General features: G+C 38.2%; 1 protein-coding gene across 1 annotated transcript; it reads right to left on the reverse strand.

Annotated features, from left to right (window-relative positions):
• Nucleotides 1-285: 285 nt before the first annotated feature.
• On the reverse strand, nucleotides 286-23,061 carry LOC124862375 (cytokine receptor common subunit beta-like). The gene is made up of 15 exons (XM_047356249.1): nucleotides 22,961-23,061; nucleotides 21,197-21,422; nucleotides 18,362-18,488; nucleotides 18,079-18,254; nucleotides 17,828-17,982; nucleotides 17,541-17,685; nucleotides 16,488-16,620; nucleotides 16,239-16,390; nucleotides 6,699-6,829; nucleotides 6,421-6,604; nucleotides 6,167-6,263; nucleotides 5,966-6,032; nucleotides 2,873-2,952; nucleotides 2,568-2,730; nucleotides 286-1,046 (listed from the first exon to the last, which is right to left on the reverse strand). The coding sequence occupies exons 2-15, from the start codon at nucleotides 21,297-21,299 to the stop codon at nucleotides 657-659; spliced, it is 2,103 nt and encodes a 700-aa protein (XP_047212205.1). The 5' UTR covers nucleotides 21,300-21,422; nucleotides 22,961-23,061; the 3' UTR covers nucleotides 286-656.
• Between the last annotated feature and the right edge of the window lie 1,314 nt (nucleotides 23,062-24,375).

Below are 24,375 nucleotides of genomic sequence, written 5' to 3' on the forward strand. Positions count from 1 at the left end.
GAATAACTATCACAGCCTGTGATCAGAGACTTCTCTTAGAGTAATTTACATTAAACGTTTACCATTTGAAACTTCTATGCCAGACCCTAAAATATTCTGAGCTTTATGGCTTTCATTTTTTGACGCCTCCAGAGAGATCATCGAACAACTCCAGCCATTAACATGGTTAGCAGCATAAAAGATGACAATAGGAAAGCAATGGTTCCACTTCTGATATAGAAATGAAGTCCGATATCTTTCTGTTTACATGTATATGATCCAAATGATGACCAGTAATTTAGCCAGTTTGTCTTATTAGCTTGTGTATTTAACTTTTATTGAAATTGAAATGCTCTAGACATGAAAAAAATGCTGAAAACAGCATTGCAGCATTAGTTTTTCTGAACTTGTGATACTTCGCCTTCTGACTCTGTATTAGCCCGTTTTCTGGGTGGCAGTTTGTTCACAGATTACAGATAGTTACATATTACTGAAATACAATCACTATAGGCAACTTAAAACACTTTGTGCAACAAGATTAAATTGTGTTTTTCTTATAAAAGCTTAAGCATCCTGAAATAAAGTAGAAAGCTTATCAAAACGTCCATAACTGCTTAATTGTATCTGTTTATAAATCCTGCTGTGTCCTCATGAAATTAGCTCTTGCATGCTGCTGTTCATTTTGATGCTGCCATTAAGGCAGATGGGAGCTGGCAGTATCCAGATCTACTGCCCTCTTGTGGCCACGAGGGGAGAGGTCCTGATGTGTACTCAGAAGGTTGATTTTTCATAGTGGGCTCTCCAAAGCTGGATCGACTCTCAGACTGAATGGGCCGCAGTGTGGTGTGCGGGTGGTGCTGGTCCTGCTCAGGACTGTCGTACCATTTTGGGCCTGAGTTGCTGTTGGATGTGAGATCCTCTGTGGACCTTGAGAGAGTGTGGCTGGGAAGGCACACGTAATCTTTATCATTAAGGGGGCATGGTGCCACAAAAAGAGGTGTGGCTCCATCTGATGATGTTTTATTGAGCTCTTTTTGCTGGACCTTCGCTGACATGGCTCCTGATTCCTGTGACAGATGGACATGCATTAAACAGGTGCAAAATCAAACAAAGAAACCAACACACAGTATTTGCTTTTGTGAAGTGTCCTACTCCTTCATTAAGTATATTTTTGAAGGTCAGCCATAAATCATTATGTGCTTTCATTGTTAGCAGTGGGTGTAAAAAGCTACATTCTGTTAAGGTATAAGTTTCCTGCTAAGTTTTATGCTGAGGATAAAAAATAAGGATTCAAAATCATCTGAAGATAAAAGCATCTCTTAAAACCTAACACATCAGGAAAGAATGATGTATTTTTCATGAGCAGAAAACGAATTTAAACATTTTCAGTGTTATTTTCAGTCTGTTATTTAATGTTAACCTGCTTGGACTGCAGCCCCTTTATGTGCTAGCTGAAAGATTTAGCATTAAAAAAAACTAAAACTTTACTCTGAAACTAAAGTCAGAAGAAAAAATGCTAACAAAAGAGCTTGTGGCAATAGGACTGTTGACACAACAGACACCAAAATAACAGAACTAAAGTTCAAACTCAGTCTTGTACTCATACATACAAGCTAGCTTTAACACTGTAGAAAAGCTAGAAAGCTAGAAATTAGAAAGCATTTGTTAATGCATGTGAGGCTTTTGATGCGATCAATGGGGTGGAATTCAGTGTCCTGCTGCTTTATGACAGGGTATGTTACTTTTCTGTAAAATCACCGTCTTATATTATGTCTTTTTTCATAAGCAAGGGTAACAGACCAACTGGGAGGGGCATTTTTATACTCCGGGTTCCCCCAAGTGGTCCTATAATCATTAGCCATATTAATCAGACAGTTGGTGATGAAAAAGGGTGACAGGTATTAGTAATATGCAAGGCTGTGAAAAGCTTGCATTTCAATATCTAGTTAGTGATAAAAGTCCTAGAATTTTACACTTTTATTACTAACAAGTCTAGGATGTTCCTGCTAAGAGTTTCTTTGTTCTTGCCACACTTCAGTCTCCTGAGTACCAACTTTTAAATACCTGAGCCTATGTGAGTACTGTTTCTGACCTCGATGTCCTCAATGTATCCATCTTTTCAAAGCTACCTTCATAAGGATAATGCACCATGTCACAAAGGTCAAATCATCGCAACCTGGTTTCCTAAACATGACAATGACCTCACTGCACTCTAAGGGACACCGCAGTCACCAGATTTCAGTTCAACAAAGAACCTTTGGGATGGGATGGAATGGAAATATTACGTCCTGGATCAACAGCCAAAAAATCTGCCGCAACTGAATGATGCCGCCATGCCAGTTTGGACCAATATATCTGAGAAATGTGCCAGAAACATTGTTGAATCTATGCTAAGAAGAAATCTGGCAGTTCTGAAGCCAAAATGGGATTTAATCTGATACTAGCAAAGACTGCCCAATAAAGTAGCTGGTTAGTGTATATAACATCTTTAGGATTAAATGTCAGTTTATTTTTCATCTGATTCTTTAAAGAAATGTCAAATATTCATTTATTGTTCTACTCCATTGTTCTTGTTCAAGGTAGCTGACCTGACAGAAGATGTAAGGCCCACTGAAGCTTATAGCTGACGTGTCTAAACCATTAACGCTATCAGTTGTAGAGGGGAGTTTATCGCAGTTCCTGCATTTCCAGTTCTGATCAGCACAACTTTTCTCAGTGCCCTTGGTCGGCCACAGCAAAGTGTCTGAGGACCTGCAGGGGGAGACAGTGCATCATTTAATCATGTATTTCGTCAGACTGCCAACATCCGCTTCAACAGAAGAGTTTTTCCTGAAGAATTGTCGCATTATCTGACTGCTGTGGAGTTATGTGAGTGAAATGTGAAATTTAGTACCAGGTTGATATGCTGTCGAACTGCTGCACGTTACAAATAGAGGTCTTCTCACTTTGCATGAAGAATGGTGAAGGGGAAGACTGAATCAAAAGAAAACATGCGGAAATTAAGCAAAACTTAATCCAATACATAGTGGTGTGAAAAACTGTTTACCCTCTTACGTATTTCTTTTGTTTTGCTTTTTGTTACATTTAAATGTTTCAGATCAAACTAATTTGGACATTGCATAAAGATAACTCCAATAAATACATAAAGCAGTTTTCAAATTATGATTTCTGGTCCTGTGTGAAAAAGTTATTTCCTCCTATGTTAAATGATGAATTAACTGTAATAAAACTAATAAAATTAAAAAAAAGATGAGCTCAAGTCCCCAAATCAAACCTAGGCCTAATATTACCTGGCCTGCAAATTAAATAAATAATTTAAATAGAACCTCATTGACAGCTGAAAGATTTCACAAAGCAACACATCATCAAAACATAATTCAAAAACTGTAGAAAAACAGTGTTAGACATCTGTTATTCTGGAAAGGATTACAAAGACATTCGTTACCAAAGTGAGAACCATTATCCACAACTGGAGATGACATGAAGCAGTGGTGAACCTTTACAGGAGAGGCCAGTCAACCAAAATTACTCCAAGAGCACAGCACCAATTATAAAAACATACCCAGCATGACATCTAATGCATCGCAGATTTTACGTGCCTCGGTTAAGGTCAGAGTTTATAGTTCAACATTCAAAAAGAGAGATTGGACAAAGTGGCTTCCACAGTTCCTTGTCCAAAATCACCGCTGACCAAAAGGAAAACCAAACCCTGTCTCACATTTACCAAAATCATCTTGATGATCTTCAAGAATTTAGGGAAATATTATTTAAGGAAGGTGTGGTTCATGTTACATCTGACCTGAAACTGAAAGCATTTCAGAAACACACCAGCACACTGACAGTCAAACACCGTGGTGGTAGTGTGAGGCTTTGGTACTGCTTTGCTTCCTCAGGACCTGGATCACTTGCCATAATGAATTGTTGGACCACTTGTTTGCTGAGTATTGGATTATCTGCCCGTTGTTGGACGTCACTGTGCCCCTCCAATGGCATCGGCCATTTTGTACCCAGGACAGCCCGCTCCTACATATCCCATCAAGCATTGCGACTGATATGACTGGGCGTCCCCAGTCTGACGTCACAGGGTGCTATATAGGAGGAGCTCATGTTTGAAAACTCGCCTTCTGCTAGAAACCGGTCTGGTGATTGAAGCGCACCACTTTAAGAGAAGAACTCTGTGAAGAGTTTCATTCATTCTCTCTCGTTGGACAACGAACTATTCATAACTGAAGTCTGTGGACTAAGAAGGCCAGAGATTTCACTTTGCCGATCGAAGACGTGAGTTAACACGTAACTGAGAACATGGAGCTTCGGAGAGACGAACCGCTACCGTGTTTCATTTTCAAGTCGACTTTGATGGTCAGATCATATTTTTCCTTTTTGTCAAGAAGACCAAAGGACAAAGACTGACCGCTCCCCTGAAGTTAATTGTGGACGCACAATTAACTCAACCCCACTTTTTCTCGCCTGGAAGAAGACGACACCAAGTAAAACCAACCCTTTTTATTTTATCTTTTATTTCTTTATTAGAAGGCCTGGGCAGGGTCAGAGGTTGTAGAAGCGATCAGAATCGCTGGTTAGGATCTCATGTGTTCTGAATAATATGTGCATGTAACCTTGCTTGTTGAAACTTTGATGTGTTATGTAATATCGGGATCCACCGTGTTCCCCAGAGCTGTCTGTGTTTACTATCTGAACGCGAGTGCGTTGCAAAACTGGACTGTTAAAACAACCTCATGGTAAAATTCTCCATTTTACCTTTGTCTTCAATCTCACTGTGCTAATGTGCCGCCAAAAGTTATCAATCCTTTGTTTCAGGAGTAAAGGGGGGAAGTTTTATGATCAGAAGATCATAAAAGACACTCTAAGCTGCGCTCCAACCCCCCACCAATCATCACCACACCCCCCCTCTTCATATCCTCTCCTTTCCTCTGTTGTGCCATAAACTGCTGGTTGACTCAATACATTCCCACTACCGTTTGTTGATTTTGCTTATTTAGATGTGTTACCTCTGTGTATGTAGAATTTTGCATGTTGAGTAGGTGAAAATTAATAAATATTCACATAGATAAAGAGAGAGCGTTTGGTGTTTGATTGTGTGCAAAAAGTGATGTGTCAGTCAAAATAAGGTTCAAGTTCCACACGTTTCGGCAGAAACGGTCGATTAAACAGTGACATCTCCGGCAATAGTTATTAACTATTACGGAGTATTTAACGGTTGTAATTGTCAGAGGCGTTGAGCCACAATTACAACACCAGAAACCTCTCTGGTCTCGATTTGTAAATGAGGATTTATGGTTAAGAAATTGATTTTGTCAGATTATGATTTGTAATTATAATTATTGATCAAGATTATTCAATCAATAATCATAATCCCAACAGAATTCTGTTCTCTACCATAAAACCTTGCAGGAGAAGGTCCCGCCATCACTACAGGACCTTAAGCCCAGTCACACTTTGGTTCTGCAGCAGGAAAATGACCCAAAACACAGTAGCAAGGCCACCCCTGACTCAAAAAGACCAAAATAAGGAGTTTTGGAGTGGCTTAGCCAAGTTCTGGACTTAAAGCCAATTGAGATGATGACCTTAAACTCGCCGTTTATGCTTGAACCCTCCGAGGTGGTTGAATTAAAAGATTTCTACAAAGCAGAGTGGGTCAAAATCATCAGTGGTGATGTTAAAGACTTATTGCTAGTTATTACAAACTCCTGATGTCACGTGTTGCTTTTGAGGGCCGTGCAACTAGTTATTAGGTTTAGGGCGCACTTACTTTTTCACACAGTTTAAAGTTGGTTTGGATAGCTTTTTTCCCTTAATGAATGGAATCATCATTTGAAAACTGCATTTGGCATGTACTCAGGTTCTCTTTTTTCAATATTAAAATTCATATCCAAAACATTAAAGTGTGACAAAAAAGCTAATTTAGAAGAAATCTCTAAAATGTTTAAAGCATTTTTGTCACTCGAAGTAAATAATCCAGTCTCACCTTGATCTCAGACAGGGTCTTGCTTTTGCTTGGAGAGGGAACTGAATCCACCCACAACACGACTTTCCTAAATGATGAAAAGAAAAGTAAATGTACTTTAATTTAAAACAAAACATGCATGTTAAAAAAATATAAAATGGCAATTTTGACTTCTGTTTTCAGTGTATTTTAAATGTTGTAGTCACTAAAAGCAGGGCTTACTTCTGGCAAGCTGGAATGGTGTGGTACAGAGTCAGAAAGGCTGCGGCTGCAATCAAAGCACTGAAGAGATATATCAGTTTAAGGACTGACCAGGTGGCTGTCAGGGAACAGAAACCAGATTAAAGAGATGATCCTTAAAGGTCCCTGTTCACAGCATCATCATAATTTAAGTTTTTTTTTGGGTCTTTCAGAGAAAACAAAAACCAAAAACAGCAGGAAAGAATCAACATTGTGCACGCTCAAACTGTAAAGACCTTTATTTGAGGTCCACTTCGCAGGATCAGACCATTCTGAGGGGATTCCTTCGTAGGTGGAACCGCTTCCAGGGACGACCAGTGACCTCACTTTCACCTCGTAGTCCTGGAGTGGGATAAGAGATGTTCCCAGGATGGTCACGCATGTGGACCCCTTGGAACTGTTCAGCAGCAAAGAAGACCCCTGACGACAGAAAAAAAACAATCCATGAACATTCGGGAGTGTTTTCAGGAGCTAGTGAAGTGATTAGAAGCTAAATTACCTAAAATCATTTTACCTGATCTTTTGTCCTGTAATATGAGACCTGATAAAAGAGCTCTGAAGGTGCTGTAGATGGTGCAGACCACTCAACATCCCAGTCACCGTTTGTCTCTCTCACTTTCACCTGCTCCGGCGGTTTGGAACGGACTGTTTAAAGAAATAATTGTTCTTAGCTTGAGAAATAATGGTTTTTTTTCTACATTTATCATACAATTGTTCACTTTTTTTATTGCAACTTTGAAAACATACATTGAATAATGCTTGCATTCATGCTGCATACAGAGTTGTGCAAAAGTATAAAGTCATTTCTAATTTTGAAATAGAAGCATACTTTTCAAAACATTTTTCACTTTTAGAAATCTGCAAACTGGGGTATACATTTTTGTATAATAAAACAATATCCCAAGCTGAAAATTTCACCAAGCACAGGTTAATCCATTAGCTCCAAATGGAGACGGTACAACTGCAAACCTAGTAAGATGGCAGTCCATCTAATTCTACAGCCTGAACGAGGACAGCATTAATCCGATCAACTTCCAAGAGACCTTTTGATAATTTTGGGTGAGATCCACAGCTCGGTGAGAGAAGCAGTTTACAGGACAACTATTAGTCAGACACTACACTTCTGGTCTTTATGGAAGTGAAGCAAGTAAAAAGCTGTTGCTGAAAGACATCCCATTTACAGTCTGCCCCACGCTATTAAGTGTCATGATCCTTAGGTGTTTGAGTTTTGGGGTTTTTGTTATGTCTCTGTTTTTATTATTTGCCTGTTCAATATGTTCTCTAGTCACTGCTATTTTAGCTCTTCCATTGTGTATTTGTTTTCTAGTCTATTCTTGTGTCCATCACATTACTCTCCCTGTAAGCCTATTTTCCTGCTGTTTTGCCTGTGACTCCACCGTTTTCCTCATCCTGTTTCCTTGTGCTCATTGTAAGTTTTCTTATCATCATCCAATAAATTATCATGATCATCCAACGCTCTAGTCTGTGCCTTGGTCCTGCTCCTCAACCACACTGCACGACATGTAGGGGATGTATCAAACTGATAGTTTTGACCTGAAAAATGCTAAGTTTGGAGGAAAACTAACACTGCACCTTGAAAACACCATGTATATCGTGGGGATGCCTTTCCTCAACAAGGACCGGGTAGTTGGTCAGTGTTGATGGGAAGATGGATGAAGGTAAGTACAGGTCAGTCCTGGAAGAAAACCCGTCAGAATCTGCTAAAAACCTGAGACTTAGGTAAAGGTTCACCTTTCAGCAGGACAACAACCCCAAAAATACAACCAGAACCACAATGGAATGGTTCAAATCAAATTGTATTCATATTCAGTTGAAAAGTTGCACTCTCCATCAAATCTGACTGAGCTTGAGTCATTTTGTAAAGACGAATGGGCAAAATTCTGTCTCTAGACATGTAAAGCTGGTGAAGACCCTGCCCCCAAGCTTACAGCTATAACTGCTGGTTCTTCTATGATGCACTGGCTCTAGGGACCTGAATGTGTAAGAACTTGGGACTGTGACGTGACAAATTAGAAAATAGCTCAAGGGGTATAAACAAGTTCTGTAGTTGTATGTTTTGAAAAATCAGTTCAATTAGTCTGTTCACTGAAACCCTTTTCCCACTCATCATTATTAACTTTCTTTATGTGCATAATATATGACCTGTTGGATGGGTGCAAAAACTTGCTATCACTCATGTAAAAACCTTGTGTTGCAAGGCACCTGCACTATGCCTTCCTCCCTGTGTGTGTGAGATCATTGTTATCTCTGTGTGAACCAGCCTCCTTTCTTTCTCACACACAAACACCCTGTCTGAACTGTCTGTTGAATTGTGTATATAAATAAAGAGATAGGGTGTCAAAAACTTTGTAGTTTCACTGCAAAGTGGGCTACCCTTGCTGCAAGTAACTCTGACTGTATCGTTCTTACCTCTGAGTTGACTAAATAATACCTAACATTTATTGGTCCTTCGTAGCCGGATTAATTCAATAACCTTATTTCTCTTTGCTTTAACAGTGACTCTGGGATCCGTGGGGGAAGCCTGACGTCGAGCGAAGCACCGCTGCACAGCCTCCTTTAGCCGGAGTGGCTGAAAGTCCCGGTGTGTGTGAATTCACACCTGGCCAGTGGGTTATCGCCTTCCTCGGCGCGGGGTGACTCTCACAGGGTCCAGAGAGTCACCAAGAAGTCAACTCCGAGGTGAGACAGTTTTAAAATACAGTTCATAGGAAAAGTACTTAACAGTCGTTGGTAGTGCGTCGCCGGTAAGGACGCTGCATTGGGATGGTTTTATTCCACCGTGAAAGGAATAGTGACAAATTTGGTACAATCCCGCCGTGAAGGGGATTAAAGAAAACGACTGAGGATTATTCCCCTGTGAGGGAATAGAATAAGCGCTATATAAATAAAAGAAGAAAAGTACTTAACAGTCGTTGGTAGTGCGTCGCCGGTAAGGACGCTGCATTGGGATGGTTTTATTCCACCGTGAAAGGAATAGTGACAAATTAAGGTAGGGCCCCGCCAAGAAGGGGGCCAAATAAAACGACTAAGGGTTATTCCCCTGTGAGGGAATAGAATAAGCGCTATAAAAGTAAAAAGAACGGAGTAAATTGAGCTCATAAAATAACACCAAGTTAACTTAAAAAAAATTACAAGGTACCTGAAACTAACTGTGTGACTGTGTTGTGTGTGTTTGGAGGACTAAGCATTTTAATAGAATCATAGCAGGATTCTGCTAGTCCTGTGTTTTCTTTTGCCCAGATTAAAACTACGTACTGGTGACTTTGGACATTCAGGTCGGATTTCATTCCAGAAAATTAACACCGCTGCGAATTAGTCGCAGTAGAAGGCCGTGTTAATGTCCTCTCCTTAAAGTCTCATGCCAGTGACCTTTTATCTGGGACATTTATACTATAATTAAACTAACATAAATCATAATGGGGAAGAAACTAAGTAAACTAATTGACTTAGAAGGGGAGGTAAAGTTTATGGAGAACTATGTAAAAGGAGCAGGTATGATCTGTCATAGATGGAATAAAAAATAAAAAACATGGGTTTTTGGGCAAATTAGATACAAAGGATGTCTTAAAATTACAAGGGGATCTAAAATTAGAAATAATGAAAACTAAAAAGAGAAAAATAACAAAGAACAATGGGGAAAGAACAGAGAAAAATCTCTGATTTAACAGAAATATGTACACGATGGCATAAAAATACGGATTTTCAGGTAACTTAATTATCACTGAAATCCTAAAACTACACGGGGATCTTAAACTGGAGATTATGCATTCAAATGATTCAAGAGACAATAAAAAACCTTGCCAGATTATAATTTCAAAGGGGACTTTTCAGTCCCTGAGTGCTCACAGTTGATAAACAGATTAAAACAAAAAGTTTAATTAAAAAAACAACAATAAGAGCAGCTTTTAACTGACATAGCCATAATACTGATGCCTTAAGAAAAGCACAGGAAAAAACTTTCAGCTTAACTGAAAACAAATAAAGGGGGGCGGACTGCCACCCATCCCAGGTTAGAATACCAAGGTAGCCCCAAATTATAAAGACTAAGAGATGGTTTTAGAGGACGTGGTAAAATAAGTTAAAAGAGGAGGTGACAATGTGGACAACATGGAAACTGTCCAACTGGACAACCCAGTGAACAATGACTAGAGAAGAGAGAACAGAATGTTGTTAAAGAAGTAATCTGAGAGTAAAATATTTTGTAGGCAAGCATTAGTGAGAAACAGGTGCTTTAAAAATCATTCTATGGTGTTATACTACCAACAATATCATGATAAAATGCAAAAGATTCATTTTACAGGGAAATAATTCCATATTTGGCTCAGATTGTGTGCATTCTTGATTTTTCCTCTTTGAGAGAAGTTAAATTTCAGCTCTGTGAAACCACCTTGACAAAGAGATGCAGCTGCCTGAAAACAAAGATAAAACTTCAGCAAACAGTAGAAGCCTGTCTCTGCTGAAAGGTCTGAAAATAAAATTGTAACTCTACCCTGCATGTGTCAAACTCAAGGTCCGCGGGCCAAAACCGGACCCCAGAAGTTTAGTGATTCTCTAGAAGTAGAGCCTTTTAATATGGTGATTGTGTGCTTGAATGTTATTTTGTCAATCAATAAGCAGTTTTGTTTACATTCTGCCACAATCTGCCTTTTGAAAATGTTTTGAATCTTGCGCTTTATGTATAAAAAAAAAAAAAAAAGAAAAGAAAAATTGGCTAAAGTCTGCAGACACAAAATGAACCTGGATTGAAGCTCTAACTAAGTTTATTTAATCTGAGATCCTCTCCAAATGCAACAGTATATGTCAGTCTACATGAGATACTAACAACTTCACCTACTGGTATAATATAAAGATCTGATTTAATATGTGAAACAAACAATGATGAAAGTTTTTCAACAGGTGATGCTCATCCAGGAGGAAGACAGTGTTCCTAGGAAATGCAGCTCATTCATTAACAATCAATTTTTCTCCTATAGGTGAAAGTTTTGCTGACTAATCATAGGCTGGATCTATGAAACATTATGAGCACAGAACAAATGACCAAGGTTCTGACTGACTTATGAACCTCACTGACCTGACAATGATAACATGACACCCAACAGATAACACCTTTAAGGTGGACCCACTAAGACCACCTTATTGATTCTTGGTGAATAAAAAAAAAGAATTGAAGCGTTCAAAACAGACCTAGTGGAAACAAAAGGGGTTATGAGGAAACAATGTGCATTTTAAGAATAATAGAAGTCAAATTATGTTCAAATTTTTGCAAATAAAATGACTCTGACAGAGAAATAAGTAAGTAGTGTGTGAATGTGTGTGAATGGGAATGACTGATTTCATTGTAATGCATCTTTGAGGGACCTTAAAAGCGCTAATAAAGGTCTGATGTTCTGATGATCTTTGCCAAATTTATATCTTAATAAGGTTTCCAGAATCTTTTTCGAAAAATTATATAAAGATATCAAAGGTTCTACCTGTATTGAAAATACTGATAACCATAAGAAAGTTCATAGATCCGTCTTCAATTTTTCCTAATTCTTTTACAAACAGGTTATTTAAACTTTCATGTGGCCAAATGTCTGTATTTGACTTTCTGTTTTTGTGAAATAAATGTCTTTCATGTTATGTAAAAATTAGAGTCTTCAACATTACCATAATAATATTAGGTCAGTTCTCTATGGTAAAACAAAAAGATTTTAACAGATGTTTAGACTTTTTCCAGTCAGGTTCAAAATGATTGAATTAGACTCAAACTTAACATAAGATGAAATGAACCTTAACAGAATTACTGGACTGGACTGAAATAGAGAAAACTTGAGTTAATTGAAACAAACTTTAGTTACTTGAACTAAATACAAAGCTGACTGAAAGTGTATGTTGTATCTATAAAACTGGGTAAGACAAACTAAGATTATAAGATATAATATGCCCTTCATTTTTTGTGTTAATCAGTGAGTGAGTTTTTATTTTTTATTTTTAATAAGCACTAAACCAAACATTATTTATAATAATAGCAACTACCAAAAATATTGATCTCATTTTTAAATGTAATAAGGACTTACTTTATAAAATATGATAAAAAATAATAAGAAGAATTTGGAAAAACAGAGGCTTTAAACCTCTGCAGGAACAGCACTGACACTGTCAAAAGTGGATCCTAATACAGGAATCTGGAAGCTCATTCTGGCGTGGACAGTCAAAGTCCATCCAAGGACACATTTAGATGAGGCAGAGGGACAAATACAGGGATTAGCTGAGAGCAAAGAGAGCAACATGCATCCTGCCCTAGCTGCTGTCCCACCTGAACTGTGGTCCCAATCATCAACTGATGTAGGACTTATAAAGGGGTTCCCACCATACAAGGTTAAACTAATATCTGAAAAAAGGCCATTAGTCCGTCAATACCCCTTAAAGCCAGAAGCTGAAGAAGGTATTAAGCCAATAATACAAGATATGTTGAAGTCAGGAATATTAAGAGAAGCACCTGACGCTACATGCAAGACATATCACACTGACATCGCTATTATTATCACAGCCAAACATAACTCTAAAAAGATGTGCTCTTTAAATCCAAGTACTCTAATACCTACTGCAGAAGATGGAAAACCACATTCTTATAAAGCAAAAGTTGAAGAAGACACCAAACCCAGACAAGACATTTCTCAAATCCTTATACCAGATTCATGTGTTGTGTTTGTAGATGGCTCAGCATCTAAAGATGAATATGGAAAGAATAGAGTTGGTTATGCAGTAACAACCATCGATAGGATAATAGAAGCTAAATCTCTACCCAATACATGCTCAGCCCAAACAGCAGAATTATATGCTGTAGTAAGAGCATGTGAATTACATGAGGGACAAATACTTACTATATACACAGACAGCCAATATGTTTTCGGATCAGTACATCACCATGCTCAGATTTGGCAAAATAGAGGTTTTAAAACATCATCAGGGACAGAACTAACTCATTTCAACCTATTAAAGAGAAAATGTCAGATCTGCTATTTATAGACACAGACGTGCTGAAAGATGCCCAACAGTCAGCACCCAAGACAGAAATAAAGGCCTGGCTAAAGAGAGGAGCACAGAAAAAAGATGACATCTATCAGATAGAAGATAAACCAATCCTCCCAAAACATTTATACAACACAGCGGCTACAGTGACACATTGGGAAGACCCACGTGTCAAGGGGGGAATATGTCACATCTGGTAAAGCATTAATGCTACACTATAAATATTTCTGACTATGCAAAGAATTTTTGCAGATCATGCATAATTTGTTGCAAACACGGGGGAAGAAATATTGCCTAGTTGTAATAGATGAACCTAGTGACACATTTCTTCCCCACATATGGTATCCCATAGATTATAAGGTCAGATAATGGAAATCATTTTGTAAATAAATTAATAGAACTAAGTTCTAATGCATTAGGATTTCAGTTAAAGATTAAGGAAAACAATGGAAGAAACAGGGAGGCCATGGCCCGGATGCCTATCCCTGGTTAAATTATGGATGAGAATAACTCCAAATCAAACTGGTCTTACTCCATTTGCCACCTACTGTACATCATTGTATAACTCCACCCACTATATTCTGAGTCTGAGATCACGTGACACCAAGTTGCTGATGTAAATTTGTATTCTCAAAGAAATAGTACACGGCAGACCGTTTTCTCTACCCTCTGACATGAATGAAATATAGAAAGCACAACAGGAAACTTCATTAGCTGAGTGGATGAATAAAATGTTGCAGACAAAAGAAGAACAAATGTCCAGTGGTCTGCCGATAATCTCTGCTCCTATCCCACAGAATGACCTGAGGCCTGGAGACCTGGTCCTGATTAAGACACTCCACAGGAAGGATTGGAGCACTCCTCGGTGGAAAGGGCCGTTTCAAATACTCCTGACAACGCCCACAGCTCTGAAAATAGCAGAGAGGCCTTCCTGGATCCATAAAAGCCACTGTAAGCCAGTTTTGCCGTTACAGGAGCCAAACCAACCGACGGGGTAAGCAGAAGGAAGTCCGGGTTCAAAGGAGTTGGAGGACCCATAGGGCCCAGCGTCTCAAACCGGTGAAGAAAACAGCTGATCTGCGCCCAATTATAAAATGGCTCTCTGTAACATGTGGACAGGACTGATAAGCCTGAGCTTAATTCTGGTAGCAGGACTCTTTCTCTATCTAAAGCAGGATCCACAGGAGGTGATACCGAACCAGAAGAGATGGACATCAGACGGGACCCATCTCAGACCACTGACAGAAGAACATGACGCACATCCATTCCTACAGAATTTCTGGTATTGTTCACGGTGGCATATGCAACACTGAACCAGGTAGAAATGCACGAAAATGAAGGGGACGATTATGATGACATGTTGTAAATAAATCACATCAAAAGCCTGAGTGTACTCATACATTGTATTTCATAAAATGACCTTACAGCAGAAAATCGAAAGAAGTTGTTGCTTAAGTGAAATGAGAAAAAGTACAATGATGACATAAACAGGGCAGATTTTTTAATTCTTTTATTTTTATGATTTCAAGTATCATTCTTTTATTTTATGATTTCAAGTATTATTCTTTTATTTTTATGATTTCAAGTATTATTCTTTTATTTTTATGATTTCAAGTATTATTCTTTTATTTTTATGATTTCAAGTATTATTCTTTTATTTTTATGATTTCAAGTATTATTCTTTTATTTTTATGATTTCAAGTATTATTCTTTTATTTTTATGATTTCAAGTATCATTCTTTTATTTTATGATTTCAAGTATTATTCTTTTATTTTTATGATTTCAAGTATTATTCTTTTATTTTTATGATTTCAAGTATCATTCTTTTATTTTATGATTTCAAGTATTATTCTTTTATTTTTATGATTTCAAGTATTATTCTTTTATTTTTATGATTTCAAGTATTATTCTTTTATTTTTATGATTTCAAGTATTATTCTTTTATTTTTATGATTTCAAGTATTATTCTTTTATTTTTATGATTTCAAGTATTATTCTTTTATTTTTATGATTTCAAGTATCATTCTTTTATTTTATGATTTCAAGTATTATTCTTTTATTTTTATGATTTCAAGTATTATTCTTTTATTTTTATGATTTCAAGTATCATTCTTTTATTTTATGATTTCAAGTATTATTCTTTTATTTTTATGATTTCAAGTATTATTCTTTTATTTTTATGATTTCAAGTATTAATCAACATTTAACTTTTAATGGTCGCCGAGGGCGGCGGGGCCGTATGAGTATTTCCCACAAAATATAATCTGTTTACCGTCCGTGGGTTTTCGCTCATACAAAGTATTTTTCTTACTCGTTTTTATATTAAATGTTTTTACTTGTGATAAAAGGAGGGACTGTTGGATGGGTGCAAAAACTTGTTATCACTCATGTAAAAACCTTGGGTTGCAAGGCACCTGCACTATGCCTTCCTCCCTGTGTGTGTGAGATCATTGTTATCTTCGTGAGAACCAGCCTCCTTTCTTTCTCACACACACCCTGTCTGAACTGTCTGTTGAACTGTGCATATAAATAAAGAGATAGGGTGTCAAAAACTTTGTAGTTTCACTGCAAAGTGGGCTACCCTTGCTGCAAGTAACTCTGACTGTATCGTTCTTACCTCTGAGTTGACTAAATAATACCCAACATGACCTAATGTAGGTACATTTTAAGAAAAATTCAAAACATTTTCTTGATCACAGGAATATAATGGCTAAATACGTCCACAAGGAGCCAGTATTTAACAAGATAGTCATATCAGTGCCTACATCCCAAGTGAAAGAGCTGATCAGAGGTGGTACTTATTTAGATTTAATAACACAAAGCAAACACTAGGTGATGCTGTACAACAATGACAGGAACCTGGTTAACCACTGTTTGTTTGCACTGCTTCCTGTGGTTTTAACTGCCCCTTGTGTGTTTTTAATTTAGCTGATATGCTCAGATAGGCACAGAGAGACTTCCGCCTCGCCTTTTCACCTTCTCCCCTAAAATGATTGCCTCCATATTCTGTGCACTCACTGTATTTGTGGGCAGCAAAAGTCTTAGCATTGTGTGTCAGCAGGAGCTTCAGCTGCAGAGTTTCAGGGTCCACATTAGTGAGAAGGCAGCTGTATCTCATTTCAGTCCCTCTGGTAGATCTCACTGCTGGGTTCAAGCAACATCTCTCATACCTAAGAGCATCGACACTTCCGTTACTTCAGAAGTAAGATGGCAGGTGCATTTTCAGCTTCAAACACATAACATCAACAAGCGCTGTGTTTGACTTACTGTGCAGTCTGGGTGTGTCGACAGGTCAGCTGGTAGGCGATGAGATAGGCCAGCTCTCTGCTCACTTCCCAGCTACACATCACTTCCTTTTCTCCATCCAGAACACAGTGCAAAGAGGGAAGCTGCCCAGACTCTGATGCCAAAGTGACAGGAAAGGAAAGTTAGTATCACTGCTGGAAATCACCAGACGTAGTTCCTATAAAACTGAAAAGGCCCAGAAGATTGATGTTCCTAAAGAAAGCAACAATTTGATCTACAGTGTCTGGCAAAACTGTTCATACCTCCTGAACCTTTTACATCTTATCATTTTACAAACACACATTTTATTACTTACTGGGGTTTTATGTGACAGATCAACAGATAATGTTTGTGAAGTGGTAGGAAACATGTTCGTGGTTTTGTAAAGTTTTCATAAATCAAAATCTGTAGCAAAAGTGTAGCTTGCATTTATGGTTAGCCCCTATGTGGTATTACTAGAACTAACGGTGCAATTACAGCTGCAAGTATTTTGGGGTAAATCTCTAGCAGCTCTTACCAGCTGAAAAAAAAAGCCTTCCCATGGCATGATGCTGCCATCACCAGGTTTTTACACTGGAGGAATGTTTTCAGGTTGATGTGCAGTAGTAGTTTCTGTAACATATATAGTATTGCATGTTGACCAAAAATATCAATTTTCGGGCTCATCTGAGAACTCTCTTTCTTCCCACTTTTCTAGAGTGCAAAACTAACAGATTTCCTTACAAGAGGTTCAACCACCTGAGTCATGGATCTTTCCAGCCCCTCCAGATTTATAAAGCTGTATGCTCTTTTTGTCCAGCTTGTTAGGCAAATTCCAGAGGCCATTGGTTGCCCTAGATTTTATTTAGAGGTGTCAGAGTAAAGGGGTATGAATAAAAATGCCTTCTACCACTTCACAGTTGTATGCTACTTTGTGTTGGTCATTCACATTAAATCCCAATAATGTACATTAAAGTCTGTGGTTGTAATGTGACGAAAAGTGAAAAAAAAGTTTAAGAGGTATAAACCTGTTGCATGCCTCCTTATTTCACTCACCATCTCTAGTTTTCCAAATCACCACAGGACTCCATTCGCTCCACCGGCCCAGACTGGCCTTGGTTCTCACCTTGGCTTCGTATCTATGGCCTGGAAGCAGCCACTGCCTCTTAATTGTCATTCTGGTGGTTGCGACAGTCTTGATCTGGGTAGAGAGGCGCAATTAACATCAAAACCAGAAACAGTGAGCTCTAAAAGGCACTGATTCACTATGTCTTAGACTTATTGTTTCTAATGAGCTGTACAGAAATTTAGTCAAATGTTGATTTAAAGTATTTGGGACTCACAGTCCACGTGTCCTCAGCCTGGTGCCTGAAGCTGAGCTGAAATGTGAGGTTTTTGTTCAGGGAAGAAGATGGAGGATATGGGCTGGACCACTGCAGCATTTGGCTTCCATCATTTTGCTCTGACACAGACAGATTCCCAGGCGGACGTGCTCTCACTGTGCAACACCATCAAACAACAACGCCATCACTGTAAAATTCAGTTTTACGCTATATAAGCTACTACAGTTCATTTTACTGCTATCTGTGCTCACTGTGCTGAACAAGATCTTGAGCTGTATGCTGGGAAGGTGAGCAGAGGCTTGCTGTCTGGTTGTTCATGAAGAAAACAGTATGGCGGGTGCCAATAGCAAATACAAAAGTTTTAAATCTGCAGTGGACAACTCCATCCTCGGTTGCATTTTCAGCTTCAAAAGGCACACACAGCTCACTGTGTAGAAATAGACATGAATCAGTTAGACTGAAAATCATCTCTAAAGAAGTTAACTTCTATAAATGTTGCTCCTGTCCTTCTCCTGTCCCTTCAGCTCCATTTACCTGCTGTTATCTTCAATATCTTTCTTGAACCAGACCTGTATTGTCATGTTTGTTGGTGGCTTCCACTTGCAATCCACATGGGAACTGTAGTCATTATAGCATTGTAAGGACTGCAGCCAAGGGGACACTGTAGAAAGAGAAATACCTGTAAATTCAATGCTAAAGAACTGTAAATAATAATTTAGCATAACATTTCCTATCATAATTCTCCAATTGGTATATCAGGGAATTAAAGGAACAGGTCAGAATTTTTTGAAAGAAGCTTCTGTAGAGGTTTTATCAGCCGTCAGTATCTTACCTCTCTAGACAAGCTCAGTTTAGAGAAACACTTTAGCTCCCACTGGATAGTTAAGATTTCAGCTTCTCAGTTCCAAAGCGGATTTCTACAATCTCTGTATACATTTATACCATCTTCCTTCGGGGTTAACATTGTTTTGAAATTAAGTTAAACTTCACAACGCTGTTTTTTACACAATGAACTTGACCTTGAGTTCTTGAGCTTAGCTCTCTGTTGACATTTTAAATTCACTCAAGAGTGAAGCCTTTTAAAACCAATAAGGGTTTACAACATATTTCACCTTCCTTGTAAAGAAAAGATATTTCCACTTAAAGGCCAGACGTTCATTTCTACGTGCCTCTCGGCATGCTTGAAAATTTAATACAGAAGCATATGCAGGCATAAAACCTTGTCAATTATGTTGAGTATTTTTTTTAATTTAAATTTGTTGTTTAATTTAAATCATGTTCAAAAAAGCAGATTGATCTCCAACTTTAACTTTCATAGAAAGTAACATCCCAGATTAAAGTTGTTCTTTCTTCAAGGAAAGCTATCCGTTTTGCATGGCTTAATTGATGCTTATGTGATGACATACAGGGGTTGGACAATGAATCTGAAACACCTGTCATGTTAGTGTGGGAGGTTTCATGGCTAAATTGGACCAGCCTGGTAACCAGTCTTCATTGATTGCACATTGCACCAGTAAGAGCAGAGTGTGAAGGTTCAATTAGCAGGGTAAGAGCACAGTTTTGCTCAAAATATTGAAATGCACACAACATTATGGGTGACATACCAGAGTTCAAAAGAGGACAAATTGTTGGTGCACATCTTGCTGGCGCATCTGTGACCAAGACAGCAAGTCTTTGTGATGTATCAAGAGCCACGGTATCCATGGTAATGTCAGCATACCACCAAGAAGGACGAACCACATCCAACAGGATTAACTGTGGACGCAAGAGGAAGCTGTCTGAAAGGGATGTTCGGGTTCTAACCCGGATTGTATCCAGAAAACATAAAACCACGGCTGCCCAAATCACGGCAGAATTAAATGTGTACCTTAACTCTCCTGTTTCCACCAGAACTGTCCGTCAGGAGCTCCACAGGGTCAATATACACGGCCGGGCTGCTATAGCCAAACCTTTGGTCACTCATGCCAATGCCAAACGTAGGTTTCAATGGTGCAAGGAGTGCAAATCTTGGGCTGTGGACAATGTGAAACATGTATTGTTCTCTGATGAGTCCACCTTTACTATTTTCCCCACATCCAGGAGAGTTACGGTGAGGAGAAGCCCCAAAGAAGTGTACCACCCAGACTGTTGCATGCCCAGAGTGAAGCATGGGGGTGGATCAGTGATGGTTTGGGCTGCCATATCATGGCATTCCCTTGGCCCAATACTTGTGCTAGATGGGCGCGTCACTGCCAAGGACTACTGAACCATTCTTGAGGACCATGTGCATCCAATGGTTCAAACATTGTATCCTGAAGGTGGTGCCGTGTATCAGGATGACAATGCACCAATACACACAGCAAGACTGGTGAAAGATTGGTTTGATGAACATGAAAGTGAAGTTGAACATCTCCCATGGCCTGCACAGTCACCAGATCTAAATATTATTGAGCCACTTTGGGGTGTTTTGGAGGAGCGAGTCAGGAAACGTTTTCCTCCACCAGTATCACGTAGTGACCTGGCCACTATCCTGCAAGAAGAATGGCTTAAAATCCCTCTGACCACTGTGCAGGACTTGTATATGTCATTCCCAAGATGAATTGATGCTGTATTGGCCACAAAAGGAGGCCCTACATCATACTAATAAATTATTGTGGTCTAAAACCAGGTGTTTCAGTTTCATCGTCCAACCCTTGTAGATGGAATTATAGTCATGTTGGTTCTGAATGTCACTATAAAATTGGATTGTAATGGAATTAATTACTTTAAATTTAATTTAGACCAATTTAGATTCGATACACAGGGCTGAGACAATGTATTTGCCCCTCGGCAGATTTTCTTGTTTTTTCTTTTTTGTCTTTTTTGATAATTATTTTCAGTGTGTTTTGATGTATTCCCAACGCCTTAGAAATGGCTTTTAAACCCTTTCCTGACTGATAGCGATTTATTTTTGATTTGTTCTTCAATCTTTTTCAATGTTTGACATCTTTTGGACTACTTCAGGTATACTCTATTTATTTGATTTCTTGATGCTGCAGGCCATTCAATAATCACTTGGTATTTAATCAGGTTATCTTTTTCATATCCTCCAATTTTGTTTGAGGATATGACAAAACAAAAGAAAAAACAGCACAGTAACTGGTTATTAAATAACCCAATTTGTCTTGTAAAACCATACAATATTATTTGTTATAATTTGCCACGATACAGATAAACTGAAATGTCGAATGATTAATTCTAAAAAAAACAACCCTTGCAGTTACTGTGCATCAGTTGTAATTACTGTAAACCAAGGTCTCACAAGTGTCACAATTATGCATGAAAGAAACATAAAATATGTGCTGATTCTGATTGGTGTTTTTAAAGGTTTTTTTTTAAGTCAATACTCACTGTTGTGTAAGCTGTTGGTCTCGTGAATGTCACAATGATCGAGACCAGAAAGGAGAGCCCGATTCGGGAGTACCAACCACACCAAGAACCAGAGGAGAGCCATTCCTTCCCCTGACAGCAAGGGTTCACAGAGTCCCGTTTCTTTTTTTTTCTTTTTCTCAGATCCAGATCAGCTGCTTATCTTTACATCTTCAAGACACTCATGCCTCAGAGGTGAGGCTGTTTTCTATGTAGCCAACATGTGATTGACAGAGACAGAGTGAGAGAGAAACAGCTCATTTACTAGAAATAACGTAGAAATGAGTCATGACCACTTCACCATCAGACTTCCGCTTTGAGTGTATGCTTTTTGTGGGATGTCACCACACATCCGCCTTCCTCTTATCTCTCGCTCTCAGATGTGATATAGAAAAAAAAACATAATCTAGGAGGAGCACACACATTGGCATGAAAAAAAAAATACATGGCATGAATTTAAAGTTTACTTTTGCAGACATTAATGCATGAAAGGATGGCTTAACCATCAAATTAGAAAGGACAACAGAAAACCTCGAGCCGTTTCAGCCACCCACACAAGACAGACAAGACCTTCTCATTTTAAAGACATAGAGGTATTTTAAAAATAATTTTCCAGGCGTAGCGCTGATGGTGTAGGGGTTATGCGTGCGACCATATAGGGTGGCTACAGTCCTCAAAGCGACCGTCCCGGGTTCAGGTCCCGGACCTGGCGCCATTTGCTGAATGTCTCCCCCTCTCTCTACCCCACTTTCATGTCTGCCTACTGTCAAAAAAGTAAAATAAAGGCCACTAGTGCTGAAAAAAATAAATAAAAATAATTTTCCACAAAATAAAAAATAAAACATTTTTAAAATTATTTTTACATATATCTCATATCTGCACAGTTTCATTTAGAAATTATTTTATTTACTTACAAAATAAATAAAAAAATAAACAGAATCCTTCTTCAGCTTTAAATAATTAAAAACAAAAATAAACAAATAAATCTCTCATTCACCTTTAAGGTTTTTTAATATAGCCTCCTAATAAAAACGTAATCCCTTTAATTTAGCGAAACGTGATGTAAAAATCCCATAAATTCCTGCAAAAATATTTTAAGATTAGATATGTAAATTACTTTTTAGAATTCTGAAATATGCTTTAAACATTAGTTTGAAATGTGCAACTTCAAAACTGGGGAAACAACAAATAAAGTTTCGGTTAATATTTAAAGAGGAAAGGTCACAATATCAGTGCCTCTTTTGCAAATAAGGGGGTTTTTAAGGGTCTCTCGGGCTTGACGTTTACATTTTTAGTTGCTGTTTTACAGTAGCAGGTTGGGAAAACCCCACAAAGAGAATATCAGGAATCCAGCAAAAAAGTCAGAAAGTCAATCTGTTGATGTTTGTGGTGTTTGACACCAGGGCTGACGTGAAACCTTCAGGCAGAGACAAATAAAAGTTGCAATGGTTTACACACAGAAAACCACATAGATGCTGTGACTATGAGTTATATTTCTGAATGTTTCATCATGTGTGAGCTTGATCCATTATTATGGGCATATCTAAATATGAACATTTCAGTCTTATATTTATATACAGTATATTGTTTTTATCAGTCCTAATGAAGATAAACATTAAGTCTAGTCTAGTTTGACTTATTCATATAATGGTTATTATCATAGTCTGGTTTATTATTATCATATATGATCTGAGTGCATTGATACACAGACTTCTTGCGATAGTGAAAAATCTGATTAAAACTCACCCAGTTAATCTTCTTTTCATTGGTGAAGAATACCTTTCCTTTGTCCGTCAGTCGTCACTGCTTCTTTCTTGTCTGACAGCTCCTAACAAACACTGATGAGAAGTCTGTGGGAGTTTCCTGTGTGACGGCTTCAGTTTCCCCTTTCTGTCCAGGCTCGCTCTTAATGTTAGCTTGTCTTTAATACACAATCAGTTGTTTTGTTTTTGTGCGAAGACACACCAAAAAGGTCAAATTGCTGAGTACATTAAAAGAAATCAACATCTGATGTATTATTCTGGAAAAATTGCATTTGTAGTTACTCGTTTGTTGTTGCGTGAACATAAATAACTTGATTATAGATTATAAAATCACAACCAGGGTTAAGAAAACCAGATTTTGCTTTCAGGCCCTATTCAAGATTTTCAAGATAATTGCGAGTAAAATCGAACAACCACCAACCGCATTACTTTGAGATAACAACATATCATCCTTTATGTGGCTCACCCACATGCAACTGAAACCTCTGGCCATGCCAGGATATAAAATATGTTGACATTTTGGAGATCTTACCAGCTGCGCCAAATAACATCCTCATGCGTAGCTATTTTCCATTTACAGTGTATGTTTTACCAAAACTACTTCAGATATTTGAAATGTTCCTACCTGTGACTCTAAATGCTCGACAAAACCGGCCTGAGCACACTGCTGTAGCAGAAGGTAGGTGTAATGAAGGTGGCTTCAAAGTGTTTTCATTCAGTGTTAAAGAGTGTGTTACGCCCACTAGTTCTCAGGTTGGTTTCACATCTTTTCTGATGGTAATAGGAACGTTTCTTTTAACTGATTCAAGATCAAGGCAGAAACAATGCCGCTTAGAATATAAATATGATGCTGGGACTGAAAAATAAAAGCTAGAAATAAAAAGGGAGAGTTTCAAATTTTCTTTGAATTTATTTTAGCAAAAAACAATAATGTTACTTTGCAACAGATCCTTAACAGATAAACAGGCACAAACAAATCTGTTGGCACCCCTGGTATCTAGAAAAATCTTAAATTAGATTAATATTTTATTGCAGTAGCATGATCTTACTCTGAAATAAGCTGTAATTTGAATACATTTATCCATAGGAGAAGCAATTATTTTTTTTAACAAAATCCAAACTGCAACATTGAAAGGCACCCCTGCCAAAGACACTTTAAAACTAAGATGACCCCCATTTTTAGCCAGTGGCCCCTAGGCTGGACAGAGCCTCCACACACTGTTAACAGGATGATAAGAGACGTAAAGAAATCTCTAAAGCTCACTGTTAAAGAACTGCAGCAACGGGTGCAACCAATTTTCCACGGCAACCATTAGACGCGATCAACATGCCAATCTGTTGAAAACATTACTTGAAACAAAAACCTGGATGGCTCAAGATTAATTTGTTTAAGGGCTT

This window comes from Girardinichthys multiradiatus, chromosome X (assembly GCF_021462225.1).
Source record: "Girardinichthys multiradiatus isolate DD_20200921_A chromosome X, DD_fGirMul_XY1, whole genome shotgun sequence".
Lineage (NCBI taxonomy): Eukaryota > Metazoa > Chordata > Actinopteri > Cyprinodontiformes > Goodeidae > Girardinichthys > Girardinichthys multiradiatus.